The 25,441-nt window shown below is 26.8% G+C and overlaps 1 protein-coding gene across 5 annotated transcripts in view; it reads right to left on the reverse strand.

Annotated features, from left to right (window-relative positions):
* The window catches only part of LOC142319737 (carnitine O-acetyltransferase-like), a 63,969-nt gene that overhangs the window by 32,885 nt on the left and 5,643 nt on the right, over positions 1-25,441 (reverse strand). For 4 of the 5 annotated variants that reach the window (XM_075357346.1, XM_075357345.1, XM_075357349.1 and 1 more), the window contains exons 2-4: positions 20,591-20,739; positions 16,876-17,011; positions 880-1,052 (exon numbers count right to left, since the gene is read on the reverse strand). In XM_075357346.1, coding sequence (XP_075213461.1) covers positions 880-1,052; positions 16,876-17,011; positions 20,591-20,739 — 458 coding nt within the window. The remainder of the gene's footprint in view (positions 1-879; positions 1,053-16,875; positions 17,012-20,590; positions 20,740-25,441) is intronic. The other variant, XM_075357350.1, reaches the window with a different exon arrangement.

A 25,441-nucleotide genomic window follows, 5' to 3' on the forward strand; every position in this document is an offset into this window, starting at 1 on the left:
GCTCAATACAATGGCATTCAGTTTCCTTTACTTTTATTACATTAAACAGAAAAAAGTAAAAAGTGAAATTTTCATACTGTATTTGATTTAATATTTAATTTAAATTTAAGTGAATTTAAGTCATATAATATTTAATGAAATTTTCATGCTGTATTTACTTCCAGAATTGGAAAGTAAATTGGTACTGTAAATTAATTTACAGAAAACGTTATAAATGTAAGTAATTAAAAAATAAAAATATGTTATAGTAAACTATCAACAATTAGAATCATAAAAAATTCAATTTGCAAAAAATATTTCTTTGAGTCATATATTTTAATTTTATTCTTGAATTAAATGTTACGTAACTGAGGAGTCAAAGTATTTTAGATCTGACAGAATCTGGGGAGGGGACCATAAATACTGTAAACTTACACTTGCATAAATATTTATAGATAGCCTCCTGGTTAGTATGTTTATTTTTTGTCCTACCTGCAAATCTATTGTATGTATATTGGCTGAATGATTGATATAAACTGGATTTCACCATTTAGTTGTGAGATACAAAGAAAAAAATATTCATCAAGTATTTTTATTGATAATCATAATTTTATTTATCCTAATAGTATTCATAAAAACAGGATACAATGAACATGAACATAACATAATAAATAAAAAAAGGTATCAAAATACAAATATTACACTAAACAACTAACATCTTTAAATGTTTCTTAAGCAAGAGCCATTCTCACTCGCATTGAAACTATGAACATTTCCTTCTTACCTCACAACAATGAAAAGAGGATAACAAAAAACAAGATAAAAAACAAACTTGCCTGCAAATATGACTACAACAAACTATCTATTAATAAATTATAATTTGTTATTAACAATACTCACTGATCAATTTTTAATTTATAATCAATTGCAGCTGAAATAAGCTTGGTAGTATAGCTTAACACATCCTCCACATTTAAGAATTTCTGTTTAGGGAAAACTAAACCTGGACTAGAATGAACAACAACAGGTGAACGAAATTCTAGATAAGCTGTTTTCAACCACCAATCTTCCAACTGTAACATAAAAAACACTAAATCTGTAAAACGTAATAAAATAACCTAACTCATAAAAAAATAATCTGTAAAAAGTAGTCTGCAAAAAGTATTCAGGTAATTTAATTTTACTACCTGGTGGGATTCTGATGATTTCTTTTTGTCGCAGTAATCATAATGTTCAAATACCATCACTATAGATTCATATAATTCTGCAGATTGATGACAGGTAAGATGACAAGTTATGGATACCTGTGTGTGAATAAGTGTTAATTTTTTCTCAAATTTAGATGACCGTCTAATTCACTTACCTACATTACACCTTTTTTGCACATAAATAAAATGCGGAGTATACAGTTTATGTTTCATCACATTTCTATCAGTTTCAATACTCTATCTTTGACCAATAACATAAAAGTCAAACAAGATGTTATCTGCTACTAGAAGTCATGTCAAAACCAACAGTCAACTGCAACAGTTTTTTCTCAAAACAGATATTTAAAAAATATATCACGAGTTATTAAAGTAAAAAATGTTAGAAACTTCAAGTTTCATTAAATAAAAGCATTAACCAATAAAAAATTTTATAAAAAAATTACAATTTATCTAATAATACTGACTACACGTTTTTAAGCATCTTTATATAGAATTACCTACATGAGGGGTATACAAAAACTGGGATTTATATCTAGCAGGCGATCTACAGTTAGATGTAGGTTCTACTGCCAGGTTTAAAGTCTACATTTTGCTCACCAACCAGATAAAAATACATTTATGTTAATGTGTGCCGTAATGGGGTATGAGAATTTGTATTAATAGTTATGATTGTGAAACCAAACAATCAGGCCTATGGAATTTGCCAAGATGAAAAAAAAACACATTACTTTGATAAGAGTGAATTCAATGATAATTTACTTTTTTATACGAAAAGGATTATTGATAGAAAATTTATTCAACTTGAACAGACAGCAGATCAACCACTCTAATCATTCTGTAAGTCCAATAAGTTTTGTTAAAAAACATGATGGCCACTATCTCTCGTCCTCTTATCCCAATGAATGAAAAATAAATCTCAATAGAGAGTAGGTGATTGAAGTGAAAGCAAAATCGCAGCAGGCCATAGAAAATATTCACTGTAAGGAATTCCAAAAATATTTCCAGTTATGGGAAAAACACTGAGACAAACCTTCAGATACACAGAGAGTAGCTCTCAAAGAGATTAATTAAGGTTCTTTTTTTAACAATTTTGTTTATTTTTGGGTACCCCCTTATTTATATATGCAAACCACCAGGAAACTGTTCCCATGTTTTGTAGGAACCTCCTGCTAAACTTTATTTGTATGTTGCAACTAGTCAAACACATTTTCTCCCTCTTTGATCTCAGAAGTAAAATAATGCAGTTATATGAATGCAATTTATGACATTGTATATTTTAAAAAATTGCTCCCAATGTTATACAACTTTCACATTTTTATGAAAAAAAATAAATAAATGAAAAAATTGCAGAAAATTTACAAATAACATTAAATATTCAAATAAAATTAATTAAATATTAACATATTTAATTTTTTTATTACATACTATATTTAACATTATTATTGAAATAAAAATCATGTTATACTGTGTATATTTCAAGAATAATTAACTATGTGAATTAGTGACTACTTTATTTCTAAGCAGTTTGATTTTTCAAAATTATTGACAATAATAGGTTATATACAATAAAAGAAAAATTTCATATCATTTTGCAAATGAGGAATATACAGATTCACTTCATTTGTTATTTTATTGATAATACTACACTAACTGTGACGAATATCATCAATTTCTCAACCAAAAGATTCATAATAGAAAGGTATTTATAAATATTCAGCAGCAATTTGGAAAAGCGGATCATTTATATTAACATCAGAATTGGAAAGAAATGGTCATGAACAAGTTTTGACTTTGATAAACACCAACTTCTAGTACTCAAAGGTTTTTTAAATGTTGCAATTCCATGTATTAATACATCAAAGACAATATATATGTTGAAAATTAGGGATGAAGTTCTATATCCACATCACTCTAAATTTTCAAGAGATTACTGTAATCAGCGGTTGTGTTATTGCCAATGGTTAATAGAGAATTACGTGTCATTCTCATTAATGTTTCTTACAGATAAAGCAATTTATTACAAATGACAGAATAAATAATATAAGGAACACATATTTTTTTTGAACAATAACAATTCTTTATATTCATTAAAAGTAATTTCCACTGTCCATTTTTCAATAAGTAGAGAGCAAAAGAAAGTCATGGTTAATTTTTTAAAATTATTTTTGTTCTTTTGTACAGAATAATATACAACAATCTATCTTATTGGACCCCATATTTTCAATGAGTCTTTACAGATAATGGTAAGCAAATAGTAAAGGTAAAAAAATGGTAATTGTTACCTAACATAGAGAACATCTTACTAACTATACAAATATGTATGTAGTCAAAGAATCAAGAACAACCCAAGAAGAAAACTCATCTGTAATCTACTGAACTGAAATGGTATATTCAGTGTATTGATTTACAATGTGCGCAGTCAATAAAAAATGTAATTTTGTGAAGTAATTTAACTATGAGATAATAATATTTGTTTGTTTCATAAATTCTTTTTTATACTAAAATCAGCACTGATTTTGGGAAATTATTTTAAAAAAAATATATATAATACTAGCCAGCCCATCTAGCCACAACCTGGACCCTCAGGACTCAGGTCAGCCCAGGTGAATCCCGGAGTCACTAAGGGGCTCCTCTGGGCCACAGAGCTCGCTTTGCTTGCCATTAACATGTTGCCAGGGGGACCAGCAACCTGGACACCCACAGAGCTCACTTCAGATGCCATTTCCATCTACTCAGAGGGCTCCACCATCTGGTTCCCTGCACTGTTTGTTATCCTTGTGATTGTAAGAACAATACCGATAGATAAATAACAATTAAAGAATGCAGGCTTTTACAAACCTGAAAAAACTAAATTACAAGATAGAATAATAGTAATTATGGTAACTAACATACACATACTTGTAATTACTATTATTCTACAAGATAGAATAATAGTAATTATGGTAACTAACATACACATACTTGTAATTACTATTATTCTACAAGATAGAATAATAGTAATTATGGTAACTAACATACACATACTTGTACCTTTGACGTCAAAAAATTCATATCTGATTTCTTTGCCAAGGTGGCAGAAGTATAATAATGAAGTAAAAGGATTAATCTTTCCTTAATAAATATCTTTATCACAACTTCACCCTCCTTAGGAGTGAAGAAACAAGTGATGCAAGAACAAACAGAAAAACTTTTTATATGCACATACAGCAAATATCCCAATTGAATTTTGAAAATCGGAAGATTGGTGGCAAAGAATAAAATTTCTGAATAACCATGATCTGTTGGATTGAGAGTGTAGCTAATGGATGCAAAAGTTAGTCTTCAAACTACTAACAAATACCCTGTTTGAATTGTGAAAATTGGATTGTTTGCAGAGATATTATAAGAACAACCCATTCTACCTACCAAAACAGTGCCCCCAAGGGTGCCCCCAACTGTTACCAACTGATAGTGAGGATTGGTCTAGCCTCACACGAGATGCTCACATCACCTTACCACTCTAACCTCACACGCAAGTCTTCATGGGAAGCCCATTATTATTAGACAGAATTTTTTTAAATTTATTTAAGATTATTTAACAGAAATTTAATTCTATAATTTTTGTAATGTTAATCATTCTATTGATTCAAAACATTCAGTTCAAACCCAGCTTACACAGTGATAAGAGACTCACAGTTCATTAATTCAATTCATAAACATTAGTGCCAACATACTATGTATGCAATTACAAAATACAAACTTATTCAGCCACTCCAAAAAGTACAGATATAAAGAGCATTCTTACTTTTCTCTTTCCATCAAAGCGCATTTGGGCCTAAGCCCATCTAAAGTAATATTTAAAAAATTTTTTTTTTCTCTTTTCACATTTACATGTTTGATAAGTTAAAAATTTTAGAACAAATATTTGTTCAGTCAATAATTTTTTTTTAAATTTTAAAACGCTAATACTTAAAATTTCCTTAACATTTTATCTAATGTTAATGCAGTACTGTAATATCTGATTTATTTATTTAAAATTTCTTGTTAATGTATTACCAACTTAAATAATGTTTATAAGAATGTCCATATTCATTTATAAGAATGCAGATTCATTAGGCTGAATTTATGTTTATATTTATACATGTAAAACCTTTCTAAAATTTTAATTTTTTATTATTACTTTCATGTTCAATGTTTACTTTTTCAATTATTTATAAATTCTTTATCAACTAGTTATATTGTTTGTTAATTATTAAATGGTCTGCCACATTTGAGAAACCTATTTTTTATTTTTAAATGACCTGAAATGTTTATTAAATCTATCTTTAAATGATCTATTTGTATACATATGCAGAAAATTTCAGAAGAGAGCAGGAGATAAAAATATGTTTACTACAGGAGAAACTGTATAAATATTGAATTATGCAATATGCATTTAAATTTATTATAAGATTTGGGTAACTTAATATTCAGTTATATCTATGATTATATAAAATTAATATTAATACATACAAAAAGGAAATAATAAAACCAAGTAATAAAAAAATAAATAATTTGATAAAAATGAAAAATAGTAGTTACGTTGCAACATATAAGAATAATTATAATACATATCAAATAATAAATAATGGAATAAGTAGAGGTAATGAAACTTACACAGATGTTGATAATACACAAAATAAATCAGATAAACTTAATATAAATGATAATTTAGTAAATTTAACAAAATGTTTTCCAAGAGGAAGAAAAATTAATAATTGAAAATTCATTTCAATTCAACCTACCAGATAATGATATAAGATTATTAAAAGCACGGTAATAGAATCAGAATATAATACTGATAAAATTAATTGTACTAATGAAGAAAATGATATAAAAAATTACATAAGCAATAAAATCAATATTTATAATTTAAAAACAAAGTTTATAATAAAAAATTTATTCAAAATGAAAATCAATAATAATAAATAAAAACAAAATATATAAACTAAAAAAATTAATTAAACGAAAATTAAGGTATAATAAAATGTGATGAGACAGGAATTCCTGATATTAGTTCTATTGATGAATATAATGATTCAGTAAATAAATATATAAACGAAAACAGTTTTTAAAAAATCAATGACCCAATTATAACATTTCTAAGAATTACAAAAGGATTTATAATAAAATACAAAGAAATATTTAATTATAATAATAAATTAAAATACCATAGTATATTATACACATATAAAACTTATGCCACAAAACTTACTGTCTGCCTAAATTATATAAAGGTGACACCACCTATGACACCACTAATCAATTTTTAAACCACTCCTATTTATAGAATTACTAAAATGATTGATAAAATAATTAGATCAAAATTTAAATTAGAATTTAAATATAATATAAAAAATGGGTATAAGTTGATTTATAAATTAAATAGATTTAATATATATAATAAAACAAAAAATGATAAGCTTTGATATAACTAACATGTACCCCAGTATTCCCATTGATTATACAATTTCATTAATAAAAAAACAAATTAATAAATACAGGTGAAGATCAAAAATTTATAAATAATATAATAATTAGAAACATTTGTAAACAAAATTATTTTGAATTTAATAGAACATGTTATACACAAGAAGACACCTTACCTATCGGTTTCCCATTACCACGTCAGAAATTTTCTACAAGGGTTTGAAAGTAAAATTGTCTATGGTATAAATCATGTGCATAAAATTTTATTATGGGTCAGATACGTAGATGATCTTTTAGTTATATATGAATAAAGTATAAATAATGAACACAAAATAATTTTAAATAAATTAAGTTCTTTTCATGAAACACTGAAATTTACATGACATAGAACATAATAGAAAAATAAAATATTATTTTACATAATTATTAAAATAAATAAAAATAATCAAATAATAACTGGAGTATAAAAAAAACCTACCTCAAACAAAATTATTATAAATAAAATTTCCAACCATCCTCGGTCTCAAAAAATTAATTTATCATGTTTTTAAAAACATGATAAATAAAGCAATAAAATAAACTATAAACAAGAATTATATAATGAAATAAAGAATATAACTATAGAAAATGGATAAGATAACTCATTGATTGAAAATATATATAAAAAATATAAAACCAAATAATTCAATAAAATAAAACAACACTACATTAAAACCAATAAATGAAAATGTAAACAACAAAAAATATATTTATATAAACTACTCCTACATAAATAAAATTATAGAAAACTTAATTAATGCTTATAATGATAAATATAAACCTGCTTATAAACCTAAAAATCATATAATAAAACATTTAAAATATTACAATAATAAAATAGTAAAAAATAAGTACGATTTTTCTGGTTTATAAAATAAATTGCAATAATTGTGAAAAAATATATATTGGAAAAACAGATAGATTATTTAAAGATAGATTTAATGAACATTTCAGGTCATTTAAAAAAAAAAAAAATATGTTTCACAAATGTTGTAGACCAATTAATAATTAAAAAACATAATATAACTAGTTTGGAAAATAATTTATAAATAATTGAAAAAATAAACATTGAACATGAAAATAATAATAAAAAATTAGAAATTTTAGAAAGGTTTTACATGTATAAATATAAATTCAGCCTAATGAATCTGCAGACATAATTTGATCATGACACTCTTATAAGCATTATTGAAGATGGTAATACATTAACAAGAAATTTTAAATAAATAAATCAGGTATCAGTACAGTACTGTATTAACAATAGATAAAATGTTAAGGAAATTTTACGTATTAACGTTTTAAAATTTAAAAAAATTTATTGACTGAAAAAATTTGTTCTAAAAATTGTAACTTATAAAAGATGTAAATGTGAAAAGAGAAAAAAAAATTGTTTAAAAACATTATTGAAGATGGCCTTAGGCCTGAAAGTGCTTTGATGAAAAGAGAAAAGTAAGGTGAGTGTTCTTTATTTCTGTACTTCTAGAGTGGTTGAATACATTTATATTTTGTAATTAGCTAGAATTTACACACAGAGGAAATATGGACTACAAAAAATTTAATTTAAATAAATTAATAGTATAATATATATTTATTTAGTAAAATAAATTATTTTTTTGTCCGTATCTTCCTCTGTACCAATTAATACCAAAAGCATAAATAAAATTCAGCACAATCCAACAAAGTACCAAATCAATAAGAGCTGTAACCATATCTTATTATTTTTATTTTTCTTTTTTATAAATCAAAAGTGCTTTCGAGGAATTTCCTCATCATCAGTTGATTAAAATTGAAATTTGATTACACATTAAAAACATTAATAAAATATTTAACATAATATTATTCCATAATATATGTAGTCAATTAATTAAATTATGTAAATCTTATGCAGCACTGTACTAATATGATATAATCTTTACCTAACATTAACAAAAGTGCTGCTATCTATAGCAACTTTGATAAGAGTATAATTAATAAATCCTGTTTGCAGAATGATTAAGCTGAATTTTTGTCTATATATATACATTTTTCTAAATTGTCTATACTAGGCCCAGCCAATGTACGAGCTTTTGGTGTCACAAGCAGATGCATATTACTACTCGGCCTGAAAACATCAACTCTGCATATCAAATCAAAGTATTATTTTTTATCATATTGTATGAGGTAATTACTATCATATTAACACTTACTAATTATAAGCAATACATAATTAATTCTTTTATAACCTTTATTTGTACTAAATTATTAATTTTTAATAATATACAAAAGCTTACTTGAATTTTCTTCATGCATCTAATTCAAACTTCTAGCAAGTTCACCATCCTTGTTAAATGAATCACTGTCACTGTCACTATCACTATCAGAGTCTGCACGTATAATATAACGTTCTACCATTTCATCTATCAGTGGTTCCAGTTCTTCATACTCTTTCTTCAGTATTTTTTAGTTTTTCACAATAGGTTTCATCATCTTCATTCATAGAATTAATTTTCTCCATAGTTAATTTTTCAGCATTTGTGAAAGAAAATGTTGTGTTATCACTTGCCAGTTGTCTTTTTCTGGCTGACCATACCATCTTGATCGGATTCAAATCAGGATGGTGCGGTGGGAGTCTAAGAACACAATGCCCACGTTTTATCAAAAGTTCATCCAAGTGATATTTTTGTACTTTAGTTTTATGTAACTTTACTAATTCAGATAACTGCAGCTACAGCATTTTTGAACCACATGGAATATGGGTTTTCTTCAGCCAATTGGTCATATCTTTTCTTCTGGAGTCAGAATTTGGTGCTTTATCAATACCTGTACTGTGATAAGGAGCATTATCATCAACTACTACTGACATTGGTGAAAGATTTGGATTCAATTTTTCACGCGCCCATTTCATGAAGTTGTCTTCAACATATTCATGTTGTCATGGTAGTCGCCACTTTTCGAACTGACTTTCCAAGATAGTAATGCGTTTGGAATAAAAACGATTTCTCCTCCAGCGTGAATTACTATTAAACAGTCAACTTTATTAATTGGCACATGAAGTCCCTCAACAATACCATCATACTATGACTTTGTTGAACTATGCGAGCTTAAAACTTACGTTTCATCCAAATAAACAATTGTAGCATTGTCTATCGGTACTTAGCCACTGCCTGCAAATATTCAGTTCTCTTCCACCTGATATCAAATTTCTCAATCAAAAGTTTTCTGTTATTTTCAGTTTTACGCCATTTGAAACCTAACTCTTTCAAAATAGCTAAAGTTTATTCACTGCCTTTAAAATCAACAGATGACTTATTTTATTAAAGTAGGTAATTCATTCTTCTTTGAATGAAATTCATTAACTGTTCTTTTAACTACACCTAAATCAAAACTGTCCAGTCCACTGACAGGTTTTGTATGTCATGTATACTTTTTCGGTGTGCTGAAAGAACACGATTAGAATGTTGATTGAAGAATCATGTTTTTTTTCTCTTCTGAGTTTTTGAACCTGTGTTCTTGATAGCCCAAAGCAGCAGAAGTTCTTCCTTTGCATTCTTGAATGACAATTATAAGTATGTTTGTGTCATCAGTTAATTTACCTACTTTTAGAGCTTCTTTTTTCATCTTGAATGACAATTATAAGTATGTTTGTCATCAGTTAATTTACCTACTTTTAGAGCTTCTTTTTTCATAAAATCATAAACATTATTGATAGTTTCACGTGCTTGACTCCTAAGTTTTTTTCTTAACTATGGATTTAAATTCTGCCATAACAAACTGCACTAATAACACACAAACAAAAATAAAACAAAAAAATTATATATTAAAACAATTTGTGAAAAACAATGAGTAATTATAAATAATATGACTGCACAAAAACACTAATACCTTCACTAAACGCAATATAAACTGGACTATAGTTTATTTCTTTATATACACATTGTGTACTTACTACAAATGATGAATCTAAATACAATCGTGACCAAAGACATCATTTCTAACTGAATGTATAAATAGGCCGGTACATAATACTAATCAGAGTCACTGGTTAATGAATTGTTATTGTTTACAAGATTGAGTCATTAAGCATCTTTATACATGTAATCAACTCAAGTGAAAAGAACTGAACACAACAAAATAATGTATTCCTTGGGTGCCCGTATCGAAAAATTACATATAATTACGTGCAAAAATAATGTTTCGGAAAACAATAATATAATAAGATGTCAGCTCATGACATCACAAGCTCATATATTCACTGGGAAAACTATAATTTTTTATTATTATAATTTTCTTTTGGGACTTCAATTATTTCCAAATTAAATTCTAGATCAGTAATAGAATTTTTATTCACTATTAGATGGTCGACAACATTAGAAAAACCCAATTTTTGTTTACATAATATCTAAAATGTTCTGCAAATCTTACTTTAAAAGACCTATTAGTCTTCCCAACATAAATTTATCACAATCATTAAATTTTATTTTATAAATCCCACACAAACTATTAAAATCATTATTACAGTTACATTTTTTTATATGTCTTATTATATGGTTGTAGGGTTTATATTTTTCATCAATATAAACATTAATTAAATTTTCAATAATATTATTAGTATAAGAATATTTTTATATAGTCAATATCAACAATGTAAGTTTTGTTTATATATGTTGTATATTTTTAGATTTTAAATTTTGTTTTTTATAAATATTATTAATTAATAATGGTTTATATTCATTTTTTACTGCAATTTAAAAAAAAAAAATGTTGAGCTCACAGTGGATCACTTTAGTCAACTCTGGTTTGTCTTTTCTTTTTATTTTTCTTCTTGATTTCTTCCCAATACTTCATTCTGTAAGATCTTGTTTTTTTGAGTTCTTCTGAACAAACCCTTGTTTTTTTTTTTCTTTAAAATTTGGAGTTTGCTTCTTTTAGTATTTTTATATTGTCAGTTTTGTTTTGTATACTATGTTATACAATACTACTCTTTTATAATATTTATTTCTGCATCTAATTTTTTCCTGTTGTTCTGTGTGTAATGTATTGCTCTGTTTAAAATTTTTGTAAATATATTAATTTTGTGTGACCATGGACGACTGGATTTTCTATTAATAGGTATTTTACTTGCTGCAGGTATTCTATATACTGACATTATAAAATGTATCTTTTTGTCAATTTCAATATTAACATCTAAAAACTAATTTTTCTGGACTTATCTGTTTCAAATGTAAATTTTAAATTGTCATGATAGGAGTTGAATTTTTTCAATGTTATACAATGTTCATAATTTATAACAGGTTCAAACCAAAATGTCATCAAAATATCAAACCCATAATAGAATTTTAAATATACGAGTAATACCATTAAACTATGTTATTTTCAAATTCCTGCAAGTAAATTTCAGACATAACAGCTGATAAAGGAAACCCCATCAGTGAAGTATTCTCTTGTGTAAAATATAGTTATTAAATTTGAAATAGTTCTGATGACATATGTTCTAATAATGGTGAGAAAATTACCAATAAATTTTGGGTTCTCATTATTTTTTTGTTTATTTTTTATTATACAAACTGTATGATCTGTAGGAATATTAGGGTACATATTGATAACATCATAACTTATCATTCTAATATTTTTATTTATCGTCAAATTATTTAATTTGTTAACTAAATCATACCCATTTTTTATATTATGTTTATATGGTATATTAATCTTAGATATAACTATCTTATCAACTATTTTGGTAATAAAATAACAAGGTGCAAATTTACCTTGCTTATATATTTTAGGAAGAGCAATAAGTTTCGGGGCAAATGGTTTGAATAGATACAATCTAGTGCAATACTTCAAATTATTATCATAATCAAAATTTGTCTTATAGTTTGTTATTAAACTTAAAATCTATTAGTCGGGTCTTTTATTTGCTTAAAATTATCATCGGTTAATATACTTTTCCATTAAAATATTAATTTTTCAATCAACATAATAACTGGCGTGTTTGTTTTATCTAATTTTAGTATAACACTGCTATTTTCCTTTGATTTATCTTTTAAATTATATATTTTTTTTTTTAAAAAGTGTTTTTTTATTTATATACATATTTTTAATTTTATAGATGCTATTTCCAATAATATTACATAGACTTTCTTCATCTTTGTCATTATGGTCAATTTTATTAATATTCAACTCGGAATCAATAGCAATAATTTTATTCTTATTATTATCTGGTAAATTAAATTTAAAAGCATTAGCAATTATTAACTTTTCTTTATCATTAAATTCAGCATTCGTTAGATTTACAAGATCATTATCACAATTACTTGAAATTGCTTGTATATTGATTAAATTTAAATTATCTTTTTTTTCTTTATCCCTAACATTATACTTTTTGTAAAAATTATTATTATTATATTATTATTATTATCTTCTAATTTAATCAATTCAGCTGGTTTTATTTTTTTATTTTGAGATGATTTAGTAAATAATTTTGTTTTAGTTTCATTTTTATTATATTGAGAAATCCTTTATTTTATTTTGGAATATTTAAGTGTTATATTCAATATTAACATGGTTTATTAAATTTTATCAAATGTATAACATTATTAAGTTTAATGAGTAATTTGTAAAAGTAAAAGGATTTTTGCCCGGTCGGCATTCATAATTAATTAGTAAAATAAATTATTTTTTTGTCCAACTTCCGCTGTACCGATTAATACCAAAAGCATAAACAAACTTCGTGAAAAATGGATATAAAGCATCATTAACTGCTGTTTTAAAATTTTTAAATGCTTATAAAATATTTTTATACAAACATTATTATTGAAAATTTAATTAATGTCTATAATGATGAAAAACATAAACCCTACAACCATATAATAACACATTTAAAGAACTGTAACTATAATAATGATTTTAATAGTTTGTGTGGTATTTATAAAATAAAATGTAATGATTGTGATCAAATTTATATTGCGAAGAGTAACAGATCTTTTAAAGTAAGATTTGCAAACATTTTAGATATTATATAAACAAAAAATAGGGTTTTTCTGCTGTTGCCGACCATCTAATAGTGAATAAAAATTCTATTACTAACTTAGAAACTAATTTGGAAATAACTGAACTCTCAAAAAAGAAAACAATAATAATAAAAAATTGGACAATTTAGAAAAATATCATATCTATAAATATAGACAGAATTTCAACTTAATCAATCTACAAACAGAATTTGATGATACTCTTATCAAAGCTGCCTTAGATAGCAGCACTTTTCTTAATATTAGGTAAAGGTTATATCATATTAGTATAGTGCTGGTATTTAGTAACTGGTCACAAACATGTATAAAAAAAATTTTAATGTTTTTAAAATTAAAGATTTAATAATTAATTTGACTGTATATATTATGTATCATGTGTGGAATAATATGTTAAATATTTTATTAATGTTTTTAATGTGTAATTAAATTTCAATTTCAATCGACTGATTATGAAATTCCTCAAAAGTACTTTAGATTTATAAAAAATAAAAGGAAAATAATAAGATAAGGTAAGAGCTCTTATTGATTCTATACTTTGATGGATTGTGCTGAATTCTGTTTATGCTTTTGGTAAATATATATACTCACGCGCACGCGCGCGTGTGTACATATATATGTTTCAATTAAAAATGTTTGTGTTAACTATTGCACAGGCAACAGAGAGGAAGATGTTATAAATTACTCAACAATAAGGACATTAAAAAATTATAACAGATTACAATAATTATTAAAAATATATCTTGCTAACAAATTTAAATTTAAATTTATAGATCAAATAAGGATTTTCCCAACACTTTATAAACAAAAATACCAATAAGTTAATAAAATATTAAAAAAATTACAAATTGTTAAATTATCTATGCTTATTTTACATTTTAAACCAAATTTCAAACCATAAATTCTTTCAGTACATGACCATAAGTAGATATAATTGAAAGCTATTTTTTACTGCTTTCTCTTTTTTTACATAATATTTTATAACTACACTAATAATCTGATTTTTATTACAAATTGTAACTTAGAACCTTGATTGAAAATGATCCACGGACCAGAAAATCAACAGGTATATTTGTTTTATTTATGTTTAGTTTTATTTTTCAATAAAACACTTTAAATATTATCTTCATACATTAACATGATGTGACAATCTATAAAACAGGATAAAAAATTTAAAATAATTTTATAATTTATATACAGAGCAATTCACATAGTATTACCATTGCACTCTGAGATCATTTCACTATCAACAATAATGAAAAAGAATCATATAAAGATATATCTGGAAACATTCTGTTAGAGAATTATGGCTTGCAAAAGATTTCACCCATATTCCTGGGCAAAGAGTAAGATCAAACCCCACTGAAATTCTAGGAAACTAAATTAAAGGGCAAACTTGATGGTTTCTTATGGTTTTTTGAACTGACAAATAGAATAAAATAGGTTCCAGAACCATATCTCCAGTACTTTTCATAATATCCTATATAAAACAGGACAAATTTGTTTTTTACATTTGTTAAACAAGCTCAAAAAATTTGATTTTATTACTAACATTTAAATACTTGAAAATACTTAAATTTATCAACTACAGAAAATGAAGTCAACATACAGCGATAGAATGTAAAAAAATAAATAATGTAATTTATACATTTAATAATGTTTACAGTAAATTTTCAAAAATCTGTTCTACTTCAATATATTTACTGAATTTTTTTGGATTGCTAGCATTATTCTCCGCAATTCTGCATGACTTTCCTTAATTTGTATGAGGCAGTCTGTAATACAAGCAACCTACTCTTCACCCATATGATCTTTTCTCTTGTACACAATACTTTTCATCCAGCCCCAAACACAAAAATCTAATGTTGTTAGATCAGGTGATCTTGGTGGCCAGGAATGTGGCCCACCAATCCCACATTGATGCTAAATAAATGTCTGAGATTAGGTTCTACTGTCATGCCGGATTGACTTCCGTCCAAGTGTGTTCATTGTGAATGTTATTAATGCCATCCCGAGTAACTGGGCCTTGTCAGTATATAAAATGAACCTGGGCAATCGGTGAATCATATTCAACCAGTTGCAATATTGCAAATGAAAAGGAGTACTCTCATTGATTATGGTAAGGCCAGAGCTTTGTTACAAAGTGTCCTCCATACCACATACTGGAAAACCACCAGGAAAGGCATCATATATTAACAAATGAACTGCCTTAAGTAGCCTCAATAATGATTTCATCAATAATGGCATAATGATGGGTAGAACGGTAGGGGTGAATACCAATGTAACCATATTCCTCAGTCATAAGTAATAAAGGCATTGACAACAATTACACAAATGCGCGCGCCCGTGCACACACTTAATTAAACTACACTGCACATACAACAATTCACAGCAGTAATGCTAAACATGCAGTGCACTGATGAGATGACATAAAATGCACTGTTGGCTAACTGATTTCTGTTACCAACTTATGAAATGATAATTTCTCAAATTTTCAATTTGACAGTAAATTTGTATCATTGTACTTTGTAGTAAAACATAAGTGCTTTGTACATGTAGTTCCTTCATTTTTATATGGTAAGGGTTAGAAATAAAATCAATAAATTCTACGCATTTATTAGATCAAAATTTTTGTACTACAAACGAAAAAAAAAGTGTTTTTAGATAAAACTTTTTCTGTTTTACACTGGTTATTATGAAAACTGCTGGATATATGGTTCTGGAATCTGTTTTATTCAATTTGTCAGGTTAAAAACCATAAGAAAACACCAAGTTTATCCCTTATTTTGGTTTCCTAGAATTTCAGTACGGTTTTATTTCATTCTTTGCCAGGAATCAGGGCAAAATCTTTACTAGCTGTAACTCGCTTACGGAGTGTTTCCAAATCCATGTTCAAATGAACTTTTTTCATTATTTTCACTAGTAGAATGAGCTCAGAAAGCACTGATATCACTATGTGAATCACCTTGAATATTTATATCATTTCACATACAACATCAATATTAGTTGCATAAACAGCCCAGAAAGAGAAAAAAATTCATACACAGAAATTAATAATAATAATAATAATTATAGGCTAATTCTTTTTGGCATGTATTTACTAAATTTAAGAATAAACAACTTAAATATTTAATATAAGTTAAACAATATAAGTATTCACTCAGCCTGCAAGATAATTGTAATATGAATATATTTACCCAGTTATCCATTTCACTTCCTCTTTTGACTAAAAGTTTTTGTAGGTTTTCTCCAACTCCACCAGGAGTACAAAAGTTTTGAACTTTGTTTTTTGTTTTTGTAAATTCATCTGTAGATAGGAACGGTTTAACTGATCTGGTTAAAAAAATAAATCATCAAAATATCTTAAAAAATAAAAAACCTACAAAAAGATACTAGAATTCGGTAAAAAAAATAAACATAATAAATATAGGAAAAATTACTACCTTTGTGACTAAATATATTAATTTCAATTCATAAATGAAAATAACAGTTTTCTCTAATAATAATGTCTTCAAAATACATTTAAAAAAGAATAAAGAAAAGAAAATTCTATAAATAAAAAAACTGTCTGTTCTTTGTCAATGTGTCCCAAAATGTGTCTGCATCTGTGCCATGGAGATTACTTAGTAATTGTGATGCTGATAATAAACTCATTACATTTTTTATGAATAAACAATTCAACAAATCTTATTCGTCTCTGGTACAAAAATAAACTGTTCAGTTTGTAAAACTTTTACTTAGGACAAACAGGGTACAGTTTTTTACAACAATCAATGAATATATAAAAATACTTCTTCATTAAATCAAACCATCTTCCTGAAGAAAACCACACAATCACAAACATCAACAACATGAAAATTTTACACTGTAATAAGAAAAATAAAGGTTGCAAGCTAGACATACTTGAACAACTTGATAAACACAAACAAAAAGAAACAATGCACTAACTGAATGAACATAATTTAAACCAAACTATTTGTGCACATCATATATAAAAAAACATTTTTCAAAACCCAATTCAACCACCAACGCCACATCCATAATACAAAGCTCTCCAAAAGCAGTCTCTGAAGTAGTTAGATCAAATATAGGTAAGATTTTAATAAATTTCAATCTAAAATAAAATGAATGTATATAATTTTTTAACAATAAGATTTTTAAAACACAGTACACCATAGATGTCACAATTCATTGTTTTATTTCTCTCACAATGACAACAGAGTTGCTTTCTTTTCAGTTTACAGCTATGTCATCATGACGCAGCTATAAAATGAAAAGAAAATCTGTAAAATTAATTACATCACATAATTGGAGGTGTACACATGAATGCATGAACACACACACACAAATACAATATAGTTTCAAAATATAAGGTAGCATCAAACAAATAACAAACTTCTGAACAACTCTTTCATTAGCGTAAATAATGTTTTTAAGTACTAATTGAAAACTAGAATGTACTTTTTATTGGCACAGATCAAATTGTGAGTAGTAGTGATCTTTAAATTTTTAGATCTTAGGACAGCGATTGGTTAGCTTTAACTAAAAGGCACCAGAAATAAGTTTTCCTTTATATGCAACTCTGAAGAAGAGAGAATCTCAAAAAGAGAGTCACTAGTCTAATAATTTAAAATAAAATTCAAGCTGCACCATTAGATTGAACTGACACAATTTCTATAGTACCTATAAAAGGAAAAAAAGAGCTGAATGATAATTTTCATTATATTAGATAAATTTATTTTATGTGGCAGAGCTATGTCCATTTGGACCTTTATTTTACTTGACCACAAAATGAATTATACATATGAATATATACAAAAATATTAATGCTATCTGTAATATGCTTATGCAATTAAAATTACATTAAACAGATTAAAAATTTGTTAACTAATTTTCAATATTACTACGTTAAATGAAAATCCTATACTTTGCAATAATATTAAATATGTACAACACTATCATACATGAAAAATAATATATAAACAAGGCCATATTAAATGTTAACATAAAAATTAATGGACTATGTCTAATTACGATAACATAGTAATGTTAACATTATATATGGTATTAATTTCAATGATAAATTATTAATCATATTAATATTTTACCAAAATATTATACACCATAATAACCACCTAGTAACATTAATCACAATTTAAATTGCTATATAATACAATGGTACACATACATATTAATTAACTATTAGCACATATTTGATGTACATACTAACAACAAATATTACATATGCATGTGTGCACACACACACACACACACACACACACACACACACACACACACACACACACACACACACACACACACACAAGTATAACTTCAAATTGTACGTAGGATTATTTATGCTTGAAAAACCAAATTTAAGTTTTTTTTTTTCAAAAGGGCTATGTCCTTTAATTAGTTTCATTCTTTGAGAAATATATTTCACGCTCTACAAGCTGGGACAGAAAAGGATATGTTATACATTATCATTCTAATTAGGATCCCCAGCATGTTTTCTCCTCACCTGAGGTTTTATCACTGACAATGAACAGATCATTTATATGTCTATATTACATGGTAGTTATAAAGATACAGCAATATCACATCCAAGGCAACTAAGTTACCTGTAAAGCTACCATATAGCTTCACAACTAATTTAGTTTCAGTAAGAATCTTTCATAAGGTAGTGTAAGGTCATCACATCTAAAATCAAAAAAATAACTAACAGAAAAGTTTTGTGCACTTTGCATTTTATTAGCCGATTCTATAGTTAAATTGTTTTAAATTATATCACAATCAAAATCTGAGAAAAATAGGGATTCTTCTAAATTAAATAAGTAATCTGTAACGTTTGAAAATGTACGGATATCGCCAAAGATTTTTTCCAAGTGATTTTTATAAAATCAGCTCATCCTATATTATTATTTAACTCACAGAGTTTGGCATAAATTTACTTTGTAAAAAATTGCGTAAAACAAATAAAACAAGATAAGATTTGTAAAGAATTTAATTTTGAGAAAACTAGTGTAATTAAAGTCAATTAAACCAAATTAAATTTTTAAAGGATCATTTTTATTAAAATCAAACCACAAACAACATTTCTAGTGCAGTATGAAATTAGTTGCTCTTGAAATTAGTAAAAGATTCTTTCTATTAAACTGTATTTAATTTTTTGTCTTTTAGTTCACTGTTTATCAGGTGTTTACAAGTAATTATAAATAGAGAGTGTAATAAATTTAGAACAGAGAAGTAATAGTCGTGAACCGATGTTCCTTCAGAACAGTAAAGTCCTTCAACAAGTACATGATTATCTGCATGTTTGCAAATTCCACATGTTAGCATATGGAGAGCATTATGTCATGAAAATTTCCATCCAATTTTGATTACGCTTGGCATTTTTCACATACAATAGAATTCATTGCATATTATATGACAACTGTAATTGGTCAATGGTCACTTATTCTTACCGAAGTTAGTCTATGGTTCGATTCTGTCCAGGCGAAACTGGAGCAATTCCCTTTGTTACCAATAGACCTCTTAATAGTTCCTGATGTACTCTACATATTGTATTATTTTGTACTGATCTGAATAAAATATTAATCTTTAAAATTATTACAAATTATAGTCTAAATTATATGGAAATTGCACTTCCAATTGACCTTCTGAGGCTTAGTTACAGAATTTCTCTATCAGTGAAACTGCCAGTAGGATTTGTCAACAGGAAGAAACTGCATAATTATTAGCTCTGAAAAGTTTACTGTAAGAAAAATTTCCTTATAATTTGAAAAAAATCATTACTTAACAACTTTTAAAAATTATTATCATATTTTTCCATGCTGTTCAATAACTATCTTCTGTATGATGAAAATGTACATCAAATAAGCCTATTTAAAAACATAAATTGAATCAACTTACTTAAGATATTTAGTTAATGTCTCATTTAATGATGGTACAGGCAGTGCTGGCAGACGAGGCAAACTGGGGGCACTGCCAGAACAGAGTTTACGCACAACAATTCTAGCAGGGAAATGAAAAACAGAAGAAATATACGGACTCATTTTTTCCTGAAAAAATATCAATTTTAAAAACTGCTAAATATAAATAATAATCCAATTAATATGTTGGTCTATCATAAAACAAGTAAGTAGAAATCAAATTTAAAAACTGAATGTGGCCATTCTTATGAGAATCACCTTTTGAGTGAGCAACTGCAAAATTCATTCTCATGCAACCACAACAATGTTGTTCAGATTTGAGTAAACAATGTATAATACCACTTCATTTTGATGATCTAAGGGCATGAATTTAATTACTACTGCTAGTATTTACTTTTATTTCACATCTCATATTTCAGGATGATATTGTTTTAGATGTGCAGATGATTTTTTGATTTGTTTATTCTGGGCAAAAGATGCTTCTGTATTATCATCCTCCAGACACTATATATTTGTTGTAATAAACAAACATTTAACATATTTTATATTAAGAGTTGTCGACTGTACAATAATTTGGGCTAAACAATATATATTCATTTATCAATATCATAATATTATTTATTTATTTAATATTAAGGATGTAAATTACCTATTAGTTTTAATCCATTATGGATAAGGAAAAATTGTCAAAGCAAAGACAATAAAGTTTGTCATTACAATAATCCGTACATTTGGTGATAAGTTTAATGTACCAATGGATAATATTTATGTCTTAGAAATCAAGTTGAGAAATCTTCATGATTTACATGGAAAATATGTTGTTATACAGTTACACCTTGAGATTGAATTTGAAGATGTTCTCTCATCAGATCGCATTCAAGTTGAAGATGATTTATCCACTATTGAATGTAGGTTGCAATTTTTTATAAAAAATGGTCAAAAAACAGTGAATAGAAAATTAATTTAAATTCAAAGACTAACAAATCCAACTACAGTCAATTAATTAACTTACCAGTATTTAAAGGCACTGTCTTCGATTGGCAACATTACTATCATATATTTAATGTACTAATACATAGCAGAAGTGACCTAACAGATTTACAAAAATTGCATTATCTTCATTCCTCCTTGAAGGATGAAGTGCTAGCCATTATTAAGAATTTTCCAACTACAAATGAAAATTATGTAATTGCATAAGAACTACTGAAAAGGAGATTTAATAAAAAAATATTTAACTGCTTTCTATAATGCCGATCACATCTTAAATTTAAATGCTTTAAAGGAAAAATCTTTGGGCACTTTGTCCAATTTTATTAATGAAGTATCATCTGTAAATGCTCTTGAGGTATTGCAAATACCAATTATTACAATTGAATTTATAGCGATTCAATTTTTATTTCAAAATTTTATTGTAACACTTTTAAAAGGCAGAAGGAGAATTTATTAAGGAAAGAATTTCTCATCTTTCAAAACTTACAAGAGTTCCTTCAATCAAGACTTAAGATTCTTGAGAACACCAACCCAAATAGACCAAACCTTCTAAACATGGAAAACAATACTAGGAGACAGCAATACAAAAATACATCCAAATCTTTCACTAAACGGCCTACTTCAAATATTAAAACTTTTAAGAGAAATAATTTTAATGGTTATTCAAAATTTAATTTACAACAATGTCTACAGTGTAATTCAAATTCTAACTTACAAATTGGGAAAATTTTTTAAATCTATCTATTGATGATAGATGTAATTAATATGTTTAAATAATTATTATTAATTATAGTTTTAATTATTTCTTAATGGCCATTTTGTTAATGAATGTCATTCTTCCATTGCATGAAACATTTGCTTAAGAAAACATAATACTCTTGTATATATGCATAGGAGTATCGATTCTAAATCACAAGGGGTTTGAAAACAATAATCATTCCTTATTTAAACTGCAGTTAAATGAACTAGTAGTTTTGTCTACTGCAATATGTAATGCCACTGATGTTCATGGTAATTTTCATGCATGTCAAATTCTATAAGCACAAACCGGTGCATTTATTCGAGTCATCAGATATCCATGAGTGGGCCCTATTCGTGAACAGCAAGTAATAACCTTCTCTCAACAGTTATTTCTGCATGAAGAGCTTCACAGTGAGACAATGTTCTTAATTAGGTGAAGTTTATTGTTAACGATAGCATTCTAATCACTTTGCCACTCATCATGAACCACCCTCCTCTTCAAGAAATAGACAAAATGATTCGAAGAGACGCAATCGATGAAAGGAGACTGGAAACAAGCCTCCTTTGCCGCACATATATCAGTGCACTCATTGTCTGAAATCCCAATATGGCTGGGGATCCAGCAGAAGCTCACAGTTGTATTATGGTGGTTCATTTGTGAAATAACATGCTGAATCTACACAGACAACAGTGTGTCTAAAGTACAAATCATTAATTGCTGGTAAGGCACTCATCGAATCAGAGCAAACAAGTACATGTTGAAATGTTAGGCTAATTATATTTAAGGCCTTATTAAAAGCAAACAGCTCAGCAATGAAGATACTGGCATGCTGTTGAGGGCAAACATGTATGTTATGTTACTAACCACAACAGATAGAATTATCATTTTTAGAGCCATCTGTATAAACTATAGCATCAGGTATACGGCATAACTGTAGCATCACCTGCAGATGATTGCTTTTGAGTTTGAATGCAAGAAAACAAAGGAAAAATCATAGATTCATTGTCCAAATAAAAAAGGTGGGTTTAGGAAAAAAGATTGTTGTTACTATTTTGTTTTTAACAAAGAGTAAATTTGGTGTTGTTCAACTGTGTTGTAGGTTACTTTTGTAAGCTACAAGTCACATTTTCATGTGATGGTTATTTCCTTTTTTGTGTTCCACTTCTATGAAGTGATTTGCAAAGGTTGATCCTGATACTGTATGTAATGTTTCCATGTGTTCCTTGCATTTGTGAATAAATGACCAACAAGTTTGACCAATATAATCAGGTACAGTATAGTAACTTACAGGCTAATTGTACAAAGTATGATACACAAGGAACTATTGAGTTGTTTAATGGTTAAGTTTTTGTTAATATCATGCATCTTTTTCTTTTTTCATTGAATAACTCATCAGAGAAAGCCATGGCATATGTGTGGAAATGTGAGATTAAGTATTTTGTTAGTAGTTTTTGAGAATACACTTCCTTTCTAAACATATGGGCAATTTTGTATGATTGTATAAACTGTATGATAATGCCATATACTATAATCATAGACATTTTTTGTTACTACATGTTTTGTTTACTTTTTTCATATTTTATAAAACATTTTGTCTACAAGTGTGGTTGTGCAGCCATTAACATACGATATTATATTTTATTTCCCATTAACATACAGTGCTTTGAATTTTATTAAATATGACTACAATATATTGAAGAATGGACATATAAGTAGATAATAAGCAGGAGTGAAAAAGCAGTTATTATCACAACACATCTATAACATGGATAAGTGTGCTATTTCTGGCGAGTTTCTATATTTATTGAAAGTGTGCATGTACTTGTACATTTTGCTTGTAAATTTTGTACTTTCATATTCTGTATTTAATCTTAACAATATTTATCAACTGAACATATTGAAAATGCTAAAGTAAAATTTGTAAATTCTGTCAAATTCTCTCCAAAATGTTACTGCTATCAATCCATTTTTCAAGCCTGTCCACCAGTAAACTAGTGAATATCTTTTCAACTGCCTTAGAGAAAAATATTTCCCTATAATTTGAGTCTTTGATTGTATTGGCCTTCTTAAAAATTGATAACATAATTGGATTTTTAAAAACATTCTGAGGTAGAGTATGATTCAAACATTCAGTTTCAAGTTTTAATCTATCTTCCTTAAAATTAAGAGATATTTATTTGAAGGAATTCTATTTTCATCCATGGGAGGTTTCCCAATTTAACTTTTTCAGGAATCTTACCAAAGTCTCAGCAAACAAAAGAAGCATCAATCATTTCATCTTTCATATACGGTACTACAACCAATTCTATCAGGATAAATAAAAGGATTTAACAATTGTTAGAAATACAACAACCAGTAATTCATAGACATATCGGCACTCATGCAAAATTATTTCTTTTTTATACATCATACCATCCTCTAGAAATCTTTAGTGTCTGCTTCAAAATTATTTTATACAGTTATCTAATACTTCCTTCACTTCTTAGCACACAGTACAGTAAAAAGACTTTACAAGGTATTAATTGGGAGACAATAAAACTTTGTTTAGATATTTGTCTTGCCATTTAATTCAAGAAACTCAAAAAAGTCCCTAGTGTCAGATAAAAATTGGTTTTTTTTTAAATTAATGGTTGAAGGATTAAAAAAACCAGTCCAAGAATAACTCGAGTAATCCACAAATCCAAAGTATCCACTTTAAAAAAAAAAAAACTATATCAAATTCTCAACAAAACCTTTTTTTAAAGCGATTTTCTATGATCAAAATTGACAGAGTTTTAGATGTTTGAAGTATTACTCCCTTTTTAACCCTTGGAAAAAAGTCACATTTTAATTTTTAACAAAATATCAGAACAAAAAAATATTTCAAATAAAAGTTCTACTACTTTCAATTCGTGACAGTTGGTTGAGACTTTGTTAAAAGGTTATTTGGGGGAAAAATGAAGCGTAAAAATGTGACAATCAATTCGGATACAGAAAATTGTTCAGAGATTTTGTTGGAAATTTGACTAGTTTAAAAAAAATATATATATGTATTATCTAAAATTTAGTTTTTGAATTATTCACTAAAACTTCATTTTTTTATTATTATTATATTTTCTG

This window comes from Lycorma delicatula, chromosome 2 (genome assembly GCF_047948215.1).
Source record: "Lycorma delicatula isolate Av1 chromosome 2, ASM4794821v1, whole genome shotgun sequence".
NCBI lineage: Eukaryota > Metazoa > Arthropoda > Insecta > Hemiptera > Fulgoridae > Lycorma > Lycorma delicatula.